The following is a 12,252-nucleotide window of genomic DNA, read 5'->3' as shown; positions in this document are numbered from 1 at the left end:
AAATTTTTTTTTTTTTTTTTTTAAATAAAAATTAATAAAACAATCTTCTGCGGCCCGGTACCAATCGGGCCACGGCCCGGTACCGGGCCATGGCCCGGTGGTTGGGGACCACTGGCGTATAAGATACCTGTTCACTATATAAAAAGTGTACTTTTTACAATGGACACTTTCAGGCTTAAAGGTGAAGTTTTTGTATGTGTGCATGCGCTCCCTGCGCCTACACATTGATGAGACCGGGTGGGTGACAACCGGAAACACCAATCATTTTATTTGGGCTGGTAAAAATAAAAAATATATTTTTTTAAAAATATAGACAAATGTAAAACAAATATGTTCTGTTAAACCACTAATGTTTACATAAAACAATCCTTTTTTTTTTAATCAGATTTTTTTTTTTTGCTTTTATAAATGTACCAGTAATTGTGAGCAAGTTGCAATCAAAATAAATACAGGAAGTGAACAAATGGAGAACTAATAGAAATTAAGCTCTGCTTCATCAAACTTCTTTTCGAACTGATTGAATTGTGAAATTGTAATTATGTGACATACTACAAGGTAACCTTATATGCACGTTCCAAATAAACTAAAACTTTGACCATTTCCCTATTTGTATACGTCCACATAAGAACACAATCCACCCTCCTGCAGGCCATTCTAAATCCCTCCAACCACATTAGGTGAAACGCAGTATGGCACTTTTATTGCAAACCTACAACAGATGCAATTGGAAGCCAAGAGCTTAAATATTTAATACAACTATTTCCAATAAAGGTTATAAGGTTTCCCTGTTAAATGATCATACATCACCCCTATGCTGTGAAGTGAGTTTCATCATCGGGGAAAAAGCCCGCCAGGCACTAAAATTGTACTAAAGAAGCACCAAAAAAACCATGTTCTGTATTTCTGAAGAGTCTTTCTCCCTTCCGATAAATGAAGCACAGTTGGATACAAATGATGGAATTGGTTGGAAGCAGGTTTGAGTTAGAGTGGTAAGCAGTGTCTCAGCGGTGGCGCACTGATCAAAAGTACAGACCTCGCTCTACTACCAATCTGAGGCATGAACGCCAACTTGATTTGCACTAAATGGAGGGAAGGGAGTCCCAGGAGAAACAGAATGAACACTTGTGCTAAAAAAACAGCCTTTTTAAGGGGGAACAGAGTGGCACGCTAATTCCTTCGAACCAAGACAGTGCAGCAAAGTAATACTCCCATTTCAGCAAAAACTTGATTGGACCAGCAATGATTGACTTAGTGTGGGGACTTACTCTTTCTCCTTTGTCTCCTTTGATGCCACCAGGACCCTAGGAAGTAAAAGCACAGGGCAATTTTACTCTTGAAGTACTCGGTTGTGATGTAAATGCATGTTGACTTAGTGAATTATGTTGGTTGTGTGCATGTATAACAACAATAATAAGCACAGGTTTAGAGGGCCTTGCACACAAACATGTCTGGTCAAAACCTACTCAGAAAAGCTGCCAAAGCTATGAATGCACTTCTGAGTGAAGCACCTTGTCATCCAAAGGTAAATATTACCACGCCTCAGGTTTGACAAATATACTCTTATGCCTATGCGAAAGGGGGCGTGGCCTGCGGGCCTGCCGCGGACCGGGGTGTGCAAGGACTGGCCTCGAAGACAGTGACAGGTGAGTGGCTGGCCCAGGTGGGCCTTGTTATCTAATCACCTGTCGCCTTTATTAGCAGCAGCCGGAAGGAGACACGGTGTTGGATGTGCTGATGAGCGGACGCAGGAGGAAAAGACATTGTGCTGGAAAGCAGAAGCCTTTTAATATATATGAAAATAAAACAGTGTTATACCCTGAATTCCGAACTATCCTGGCAGTGTGAGTTGGAACCCACTAAAGGATAACCTCTACAGCCTATTACAATTTTGATTTAAGGCTCAGTTGTCCCTTTAACTGTTGTGTAATCGTGTGATATACAGTACCCGTCAAAAGTTTTGGGACACCTTAGAACAAGAAACTGTATTAGCTATTCAGTAGGACCTCAACTTGCAATCTGAACGGGTTTTCTGTGACGGAGGTCTTAACTTAAACCACTTCAAAATCAACATTTCCCCCTGAAATGAATTGGAATCAATTTAGTAGGTGCTTGACCCTCTGAAAACAGCACAATTTTAACATGTAATGTGCCTTTTCAAAAGAAAAACACGTTTTTTGATAAGAAATATTGTATAAAAACAATACAATCAAATGTACTACAAACAACTACAGTATTTTTATAAAGTAATGTAATAATAATGTACATTATTTATCTTGGAGAGTGGACTTCTACGGCAGTGGTGTCAAACTCAAATACAGAGTGGGCCAAAATTTTAAACTGAACAAAGCCGCGGGCCAAGGTTGAACAAATGAACCTTTTAATAGGGACCCAAACAAGTTTTGCAATGAATATTGAACAAGCATGGCTTAAATAGGGCAGCACGGTGATACAGGGGTTAGTGCATCTGCCTCACAATACGATGGTCCTGAGTAATCCCGGGTTCAATCCTGGGCATGGGATCTTTCTGTGTGGAGTTTGCATGTTCTCCGCGTGACTGCGTGGGTTCCCTCCGGGTACTCCGGCTTCCTCCCATGGAACAGGCAGAGCTTATATAACGTAATAGTGCAAAATCAACTTTCAAAAAACAAACAAAAAAACATCAGTGGTATATTAAATTAAATTTCATTAAAAAAATTAATGCCTCTTTTCTATTTGCAGCCTTCTGAGGTAAATATCAACATTAACTTTTTCCACAGGCTAATACATTCGAAAATAAAATAAAAATGAGTTGGGCGGGGTTTGGTGGTAGTGGGGGGTGTATATTGTAGCGTTCCGGAAGAGTTAGTGCTGCAAGGGGTCCTGGGTATTTGTTCTGTTGTGTTTATGTTGTGTTTTACTGTTATATTGTTATTCCCATTGTTTTTATTCTTTTTGTAATATTTCTCTATTTTGTTTCCTTTTAAACCCCCATTATTTACTTTTTACTTTTTTTTTTAAATTGATCTCAACTCTGTACACTGCTGCTGGAATTTTAATTTTCCTGAAGGAACTCTCCTGAAGGAATCAATAAAGTACTATATATCTATCTATCTATCTGTTACGGTGCGGGTGTTCTCCCGAAATGTGTTTTGTCATTCTTGTTTGGTGTGGGTTCACAGTGTGGCGCATATTTGTAACAATGTTAAAGTTGTTTGTATGGCAACCCTCAGTGTGACCTGTATGGCTGTTGACCAAGTATGTGGGGCATTCGCATATGTGTGTGTGAAAGCCGCACATATTATGTGTTCTACGGCATCGCCTTCCAGCTGCTTCCCCATCAAACACACTATCAGCAGCTTTTCCATATTTTCATTAATAAATGTCCCATCCATCCATTTTCTACCGCTTATTCCCTTTCGGGGTCGCGGGGGGCGCTGGCGCCTATCTCAGCTACAATCGGGCGGAAGGCAGGGTACACCCTGGACAAGTCGCCACCTCATCGCAGGGCCAACACAGATAGACAGACAACATTCACAGTCACATTCACACACTAGGGCCAATTTAGTGTTGCCAATTAACCTATCCCCAGGTGCATGTCTTTGGAAGTGGGAGGAAGCCGGAGTACCCGGAGGGAACCCACGCATTCACGGGGAGAACATGCAAACTCCACACAGAAAGATCCCGAGCCTAAATGTCCCCTGTTTGGATATTATTTAAGAATTATTGGCTGGCATTAGATTCATTCTCTATTTCATTATGGTGCAGACTAACAAATTGTTTTACTAAGTTGGCAATACGCTCAGTCATAATTTTGATGATTACTGGATTTAATTCAATGAATATCATCCACTACTTTTTCTCAGCACACTCACTGTCTTCGTTCCCATGCTTGGAAAAACCAAATTATGTTGATTTCTAAATATAAGCTAATGCTAGCAAGTAGGACCAGATGTGTTGGGCAGATATTATAGGATTTACTGTGAAAATTGCTATGCATACTGATGAAATTCTTAAATTATTTTTTTTATCTCAAAACATTCTTAAGCTGAGGTATCATTGTAACCAGGCATGCTTTCACAATAAAGAGTAGTTGTATGCAACACACCACAAGTAAAGATAATGTTCTTTAGCAATGGGCTTCTTTTTGTAAGTATGAGCCACATAGGCAAAGTCCCAAAGTCCAGTTTTTTTTTTAATTAATAAGTCCCAAAAAATAATACACATTAATACAATAATAATACAATTCCAATTCCAGCAACATTCGGAAAAGCAATACACAGAGCACTTGAGAGGACACACAATCCAGAAGTAGTCTAACAAAAACTAATATCAACAACTGTATCAATGTTAATAAGAATTCGTATCACCACAGCCATTTATAAAAAATAAAATAAAAACATTTAAAAAATGAACAATAGTGTCATAGTGGTTTACACTTGCCTCGCATCTCTTAAGTTTGGAGAAATGGAATGTGCCAGTTCTAGTTGTCTATCTGGCTGCAGAGTACCTATTTTTTTTTCCAGAAATAATTGCATTGTTAATGCTTTGAACTTTAGCATGAAATAATATTGCAAACTCATTGCACTTTGATGTGGGTATGAGTTCTATTGGAAGTGAAAGTGGAGGGTTTGTTCATCTGTTTACTGTAGCATACAGAACACAAGAGTTGTCACTACAGTTTGTAATGATTTCAGAGAAACATTTTCCCTTGATCTACGCAAAGTCTGGTTGAACACATGTATCTTTTCTTTGTAAATCTCATAATGAGCTTGGAGCTTTGATTTGGCATTTCCGTTTGGCTCTGCAACACTCCCTTTTCTTCATGGTACCTTTTGCTTACTTTTAAACATTCTAACCTTGATAGGAGCAATGGTGTCCAAAACATTTACATTTAACAAATGATGTATATGCGTTCGGCAGATCATCAAAATTAGAATACAGAGTGTTTTTAAACCTAATAATTTCCACAAACTGTGTCCGTATGTTGTCATGTATGAGTGTTCTCCGAACAACCGCAGACCCAACTGTTGGTTTGGGTCCAACAGATAAGTTGAAGAAAACACAGAAATGATCCAAAAAAAAAGCAGCATAGACAACATTGACGTTTGAGATAGAAAAACCCTTCCTTAGTAATGATCAAAGCCTGCCTGTCATTGGCTACATCCACATGCATATTTACGTCCACCGTGATGAAACAACTGTCAAAATCAGTGTACACAACTGAAAGTAATGCTGTAAAATCTTCAATAAATGAATATCAATCAATCAATCAATCAATGTTTACTTATATAGCCCTAAATCACTAGTGTCTCAAAGGGCTGCACAAACCACTACGACATCCTCGGTAGGCCCACATAAGGGCAAAGAAAACTCACACCCAGTGGGACATCGGTGACAATAATGACCCAGTGGGACGTCGGCGACAATGATGACTATGAGAACCTTGGAGAGGAGGAAAGTAATGAATGTCGAGCAGGTCTAACATGATACTGTGAAAGTTCAATCCATAATGGATCCAACACAGTCGCGAGAGTCCAGTCCAAAGCGGATCCAACACAGCAGCGAGAGTCCCGTTCACAGCGGAGCCAGCAGGAAACCATCCCAAGCGGAGGCAGATCAGCAGCGCAGAGATGTCCCCAGCCGATACACAGGCGAGCAGTACATGGCCACCGGATCGGACCGGACTCCCTCCACAAAGGAGAGTGGGACATAGAAGAAAAAGAAAAGAAACGGCAGATCAACTGGTCTAAAAAGGGAGTCTATTTAAAGGCTAGAGTATACAAATGAGTTTTAAGGTGAGACTTAAATGCTTCTACTGAGGTGGCATCTCGAACTGTTACCGGGAGGGCATTCCAGAGTACTGGAGCCCGAAATGAAAAAGCTCTACAGCCCGCAGACTTTTTTTGGGCTTTGGGAATCACTAATAAGCCGGAGTCCTTTGAACGCAGATTTCTTGCCGGGACATATGGTACAATACAATCGGCAAGATAGGATGGAGCTAGACCGTGTAGTATTTTATACGTAAGTAGTAAAATCTCAAAGTCACATCTTAAGTGCACAGGAAGCCAGTGCAGGTGAGCCAGTACAGGCGTAATGTGATCAAACTTTCTTGTTCTTGTCAAAAGTCTAGCAGCCGCATTTTGTACCAACTGTAATCTTTTAATGCTAGACATGGGGAGACCCGAAAATAATACGTTACAGTATTCGAGACGAGACGTAACAAACGCATGGATAATGATCTCGGCGTCTTTAATGGACAAAATGGAGCGAATTTTAGCGATATTACGGAGATGAAAGAAGGCCGTTTTAGTAACTCTTTTAATGTGTGACTCAAAGGAGAGAGTTGGGTCGAAGATAATACCCAGATTCTTTACCGTGTCGCCTTGTTTAATTGTTTGGTTGTCAAATGTTAGAGTTGTATTATTAAATAGAGTTCGGTGTCTAGCAGGACCGATAATCAGCATTTCCGTTTTTTTGGCGTTGAGTTGCAAAAAGTTAGCGGACATCCATTGTTTAATTTCATTAAGACACGCCTCCAGCTGACTACAATCCGGCGTGTTGGTCAGCTTTAGGGGCATGTAGAGTTGGGTGTCATCAGCATAACAGTGAAAGCTAACACCGTATTTGCGTATGATGTCACCTAGCGGCAGCATGTAGATGCTGAAGAGTGCAGGGCCAAGGACCGAACCCTGGGGAACTCCACACGTTGCCTTAACGTAGTCCGAGGTCACATTGTTATGGGAGACACACTGCATCCTATCAGTAAGATAAGAGTTAAACCAAGACAGGGCTAAGTCTGACATACCAATTCGTGTTTTGATACGTTCTAATAAAATATTATGATCGACAGTATCGAAAGCAGCGCTAAGATCGAGGAGCAGCAACATAGATGACGCATCAGAATCCATCGTTAGCAATAGATCATTAGTCATTTTTGCGAGGGCTGTCTCCGTGGAGTGATTTGCCCTGAAACTGGATTGAAAGGTTTCACATAGATTGTTAGACGCTAAGTGTTCATTTAACTGCTCCGCAACAATTTTTTCGAGGATTTTTGAAATAAAGGGAAGGTGAGACACCGGTCGGTAGTTTACCATGAGGTCAGGATCGAGGTTAGGTCTTTTAAGAAGAGGATGAATAAGAAGTTTGTGGTGGTTTGTAAATAACGATATAGAGTATGGAATTGCTTTATCTCCATTTTGAATGACATATCAGAATCAGAATCAGAATAGTTTTTTTTGCCATTGTTTGAGAACGGGTTCACAAACTAGTAATTTTTCTTGGTGCAATCATGCAACATAGAAGACATATAAGACAGAATAGGTAATAGGATGAGCTATCAGCTCTTGTTCTTGTTCATGTGTCTGATGGCCAAGAGGAAACAACTGTTCAGGTTGCGGAAGGTGTGGGTCTGGATGAACCGTAGTCTCCTGCCTGAGGGGAGAATAGTTTGTGTCCAGGGTGATAAGAGTCAGCTGTGATCCGACCCACACGCCTACTGGTCCTGGAGGAGAACAGGTCCTGGAGGGGTGGGAGCTTGCAGCCAATCACCTCCTCAGCAGCATGTATGATGCGCTGCAGTCGATGCTTATCCTGGACTGTGGCGCCGGGGAACCACACGGTGATGGAGGAGGTGAGGATGGACTCGATAATGGCTGAATAAAACTACACCAGCATCTTGGTCGGCGCCTTAAGTTTCCTCAGCTGCCGCAGGAAGTAAATTCTCTGCTGGGCCTTCTTGATGAGGGAGCTGATAGTCGGGTCCCACTTGAGGTCTTGGGTGATGGTGGTGCCCAAGAAACGGAAGGAGTCCACAATGGAGACGGGGGTGGGAGAGTCAATCAGGATGAGGGAGGATGGTGGGGCTGTGACTTTCCTGAAGTCCATGATCATCTCCACTGTTTTCTGGGTGTTCAGCTCCAGGTTGTTGAGACTTCACCAGGACGCCAACCGGTCCACCTCTCTCCTGTAGGCGGACTCATCGCCATCTGAGATGAGCCCGTTGAGGGTAGTGTCATCCGCAAACTTCAGCAGCTTTACCGACTGGTGACTGGAGGTGCAACAGTTTGTATAAAGGGAGAAGAGCCAGGGGGAAAGTACACAGCCCTGAGGAGTACCAGTGTTAGTGGTTTGACTGTCCGAGACAATCTTCCCCAGCCGCACGTGCTGTCTTCGGTCTGTCAGGAAGTCATTGATCCTACTGCAGAGAGAGTCGGGCATGCTGAGCTGGTAGAGCGTGTCTCGTAGCAGTCCAGGGTGGATGGTGTTGAAAGCAGAGCTGAACTCCACAAACAGGATCCTCGCGTAGGTTCCTGGGGAGTCCAGATGCTCCAGGATGAAGTGGAGGGCCAGGTTCACTGCATCATCCACAGACCTGTTGGCTCTGTAGGTGAACTGCAGTGGGTCCAGGATGCGGGCGGTGATGTCTTTGAGGTGGGGCAGGACGAAGCGCTCAAAGGACTTCATGACCACAGACGTCAGCGCAACCGGCCTGTAGCCATTGAGTCCTGTGATCCGTGCTTTATTGGGGACAGGGACAATGGTGGAGGTCTTAAAGCAGGACGGCACGCGGCATAGCTCCAGAGAGGTGTTAAAAATGAAGACCGGAGCCAGCTGATCCGCGCAGTGTCTGAGGGCAGAGGGGGAGACACCATCCGGCCAGGGGGCCTTCCGTGTGTTCAGCTTCAAGAACTGCCGGCATACATCCTCCTCTCATATGGAGAGGGCCTTTAAAGTCCTGTGATGTTCTTGGAGTCCTGTGAAGTCCTTGTAGTCCTTCAAAGGAGTGCTGGCGTTGGTGGGGAGGGTTATGGTGGGGGGAGCAGAGCTTTGATGAGCTGAAGGCCGTTCATGACGGCAGTAATTTTATGTTGAGGCCTTGAGCGAGTGTCCGGTCATTCAGGGCCTGGGGGGCTTTGGGCTTATAGTTCGTAAGGGTCCTCAGCCCTCTCCAAACGGCCGCAGAATCACTGGAGCGGAACTGTTCCTGTAGACAGTTAGAGTACACAGATTTAGCTTTCTCCACTTCTCTGTTGAAGTGGTACTTCGCTTCTCTGTAGGTACTCCGGTCCCCGCTTCTCCACACAGCCTCCTTCTTCTTGCACAGCTGTTGGAGCTTAGGTGTGAACCAGGGCTTGTCGTTTTTATGACAAGCCCTGGTGCGCGTTGGAATGATGCGCACCTCATTGAATTGAATGTATGAACTCACAGTGTCTGTATACTCGTCCAGATTGTCCGTGTTCGCTCCAATTTCCTCCCAGTCTGTCGTCTCCAAACATGCGCGCATCTCCTCTACAGCTTCAGCGGTGAAACACTTAATGGTCTTCATAACAGGTTTAGCCAGTTTCAGTCTATGTCTGTATGAAGGGATTAAGTGCACCATCACGTGATCTGATAGTCCAAGAGCAGCACACGGGACTGCATGGTATGCCTTGCTTATTGTGGTGTAACAGTGATCCAAAGTGTTCTCCTCTCTAGTCGGGCATTTAATAAACTGCCTATACTTGAGTAATTCCTGGCTCAAATTTCCCTTGTTAAAGTCACCAAGCATGATAACAAGAGTCCGGAAAAGACCGTTCCACATGTAAGATCTGGCCTGCAAGCGTGCGCTGAGCGTCACGCACGTCCGCGCTGGGCGGTATGTAGGCAGCCACCAGAATGAATGAAACAATCTCACACGGTGAGTAAAAGGGCTTACAGTGAAGGAAAATATATTCCAGAGCAGGAGAGGTGTGTTGGGATATCACCGTCACATCTGTACACCACTTGTTGTTGTACTGAAATTATGAAAAAAACCTTACATGACTATTTATTTTCCCTGAACATTGCATGGACACCCTCACCCTTCTGGTTTTGTCGTGTCTCAAACACATAGTTGAAGTGAGGTGGAGTAGTCTAAATCATAACCGCATTTGCGGTGTTTTTGTGGAGCCATGTCTCAGTAAAAACATAAAATTGAAATTGTAAGGGGAAATCAAATAATTTGTTACCTAAATATCTGACATTGAGTACTGCATGTTTGAGATTAGATAGAGTTGTGTTCTTCAAAAGAATGAGAATTCAATTTTCTCTGATCAGATAATCTAACTGCCTTTTAACTTATCTTTGTGTTCTCATATTGTTTTAGAAGTGAACACTTTCTTATTGGTCCTCCGGTTGATGTGATGTTTATCTGCGCAGAGGCCCTTAGCATCTTAGACAATTGCATTGATGCTGTTGGGAATAACAGCTATGGGAATCGTTGGCAGGGGCCAAGCTGGGGGAGTTTTGGTTAATGGAGTAGGGGTAGAGAGAGAGAGACGCAATACTTTTTTGGATTACAAAATCATTGATCGCACTATGTCCGAAGTAAGGGGAATCATTTTTTAGTCCCTTATTTCATCAAGCGTTTAAGGTGGTCAGGAAGTCTCATTAGTGACAGTGGAGAGGAGCAAGACAGGGCAGCATCTCTGGAGGGTGTAGATGCAGGAGGTGGGATCCATGTTTGTGATGGAGGCCATGGTGTAGGTGATGATGGCGATGGAGGTGTTGCTGCTTCAGACTTCTGTGTTGGGGATTCTGGAGGTGCAGCTGTGGTTGCTGTGGCAGAGACCTTTACTGGGTTCCTAGGTGGCAGCGAAGGAGAACTTCTTCTTCCACTCCCCTTCAGAGGCAATGCAGGATTTGGTCCGGTCCTATTCTGATGCCTCGGAGCATGGAGGAGGTTATCAATCAGTCGTCTCACTCCACCTCTGTCCAGGTGTGAACTTTTCCCTAGAAACAAATCCTATCTTTTCTGGAAGAGATTGAAGTTGTCAATGAAATGTAGTTCTCTGGACTCACAGACTCAAGACAGCAACTGAAGCGGCCTGCTGAATGTGTTTATCCTCCTGTCGATGTTTGGGAGAGGTCTACTGTTGAGTGGAGATAGTAGCACTTTATCAACATTTCCAACTAGTTTTTCCTCAGGATTTAAGACTGTTGCACCTGGGGATAGGTTGCTTGGCATCACTAAATTGGCCCTAGTGTGTGAATGTGAGTGTGAATGTTGTCTGTCTATCTGTGTTGGCCCCTGCGACGAGTTGGTGACTTGTCCAGGGTGTAAACCGCCTTCCGCCCGATTGTAGCTGAGCTAGGCACCAGCGCCCCCCCGGAACCCGAAGGGAATTAACAGTGGAAAATGAATGGATGGATGGGTTTCTGACATCCATGATACAATCAGCTGTATGATCCCTTGGGTGTTTATCCAGGTACCGTATTTTTCGGAGTACAAGTCGCACCTGCCGAAAATGCATAATAAAGAAGGAAAAAAACATATATAAGTCTTGTCAACATTTTGAGAGATAAAGCAAAGGTCTGACAGTTCAGTACAATTTGATTAGTTCACTGTCAAAAGGACATGCACATGGACACATTTAATCGGATTAAAAGGCTTGTCCTAACCGGAATAAAAATGCTTCATGTATTTTTGGGGACATTTATTTGATAAAACCCAACACCAAGAATAGACATTTGAAAGGCAATTTAAAATAAATAAAGAATAGTGAACAGCAGGCTGAATAAGTGTACGTTATATGATGCATAAATAACCAACTGAGAAGGTGCCTGGTATGTTAACATAACATATTATGGTAAGAGTCATTCAAATAACTATAACATATAGAACATGCTATACGTTTACCAAACAATCTGTCACTTGTAATCGCTAAATCCCATGAAATCTTATAAGTCTTGTCTCTTACGTGAATGAGCTAAATAATATTATTTGATATTTTATGGTAATGTGTTAATAATTTCACACATAAATTGCTCCTAAGTATAAGTCGCACCCCCGGCCGAACTATGAAAAAAACTGCGACTTATTATCCGAAAAATACTGTAGTTGTTTTGTGATGTCAGAGTGGTGGTAAATGTGCTGCACTCTCCTGGTAATCAAGTGTCACCCAACATTGGCGACGTTATCACTTGAGTTAGTTCTGATTCAACAGACATCTGAGCAGAGCTGTAGATTGGCCGTTCATTTCCATAAAGTTTGAGAAAATATGTCTCAAAGTGCTTTTGCAAATGTTGTTTGATGTCAAGTATGTTCTAGTAAGCCCTGCGATGAAGAAGCGACTTGTCCAGGGTGTATCCGGCCTTCCGCCCGATTGTAGCTGAGATAGGCACCAGCGGCCCCGCAACCCTAAAGGGAATAAGCGGTCCAAAATGGATGGATGGATGGATGTTCGGGTAAAATCTGATTTGGTAAAGGCTTGCCGCGATCTTAATGCCAATGTTGTTTTGGCGGCGAAAGGGGTC

The 12,252-nt window shown here is 43.1% G+C and overlaps 1 protein-coding gene across 3 annotated transcripts in view; it reads right to left on the bottom strand.

Moving 5' to 3' along the window:
- col14a1a (collagen, type XIV, alpha 1a) overlaps positions 1–12,252 on the bottom strand; it is a 386,358-nt gene that overhangs the window by 24,243 nt on the left and 349,863 nt on the right. For all 3 annotated transcript variants that reach the window (XM_061915882.1, XM_061915884.1, XM_061915881.1), the window contains exon 42: positions 1,266–1,301. In XM_061915882.1, the coding sequence (XP_061771866.1) occupies positions 1,266–1,301 (36 nt within the window). The remainder of the gene's footprint in view (positions 1–1,265; positions 1,302–12,252) is intronic.

Source organism: Nerophis ophidion, linkage group LG11, assembly GCF_033978795.1.
Source record: "Nerophis ophidion isolate RoL-2023_Sa linkage group LG11, RoL_Noph_v1.0, whole genome shotgun sequence".
NCBI classification, from domain to species: Eukaryota; Metazoa; Chordata; class Actinopteri; order Syngnathiformes; family Syngnathidae; genus Nerophis; species Nerophis ophidion.
The sequence above is the reverse complement of the archived record's forward strand: the minus strand, read 5'-3'. Positions and strand labels throughout refer to the sequence as shown.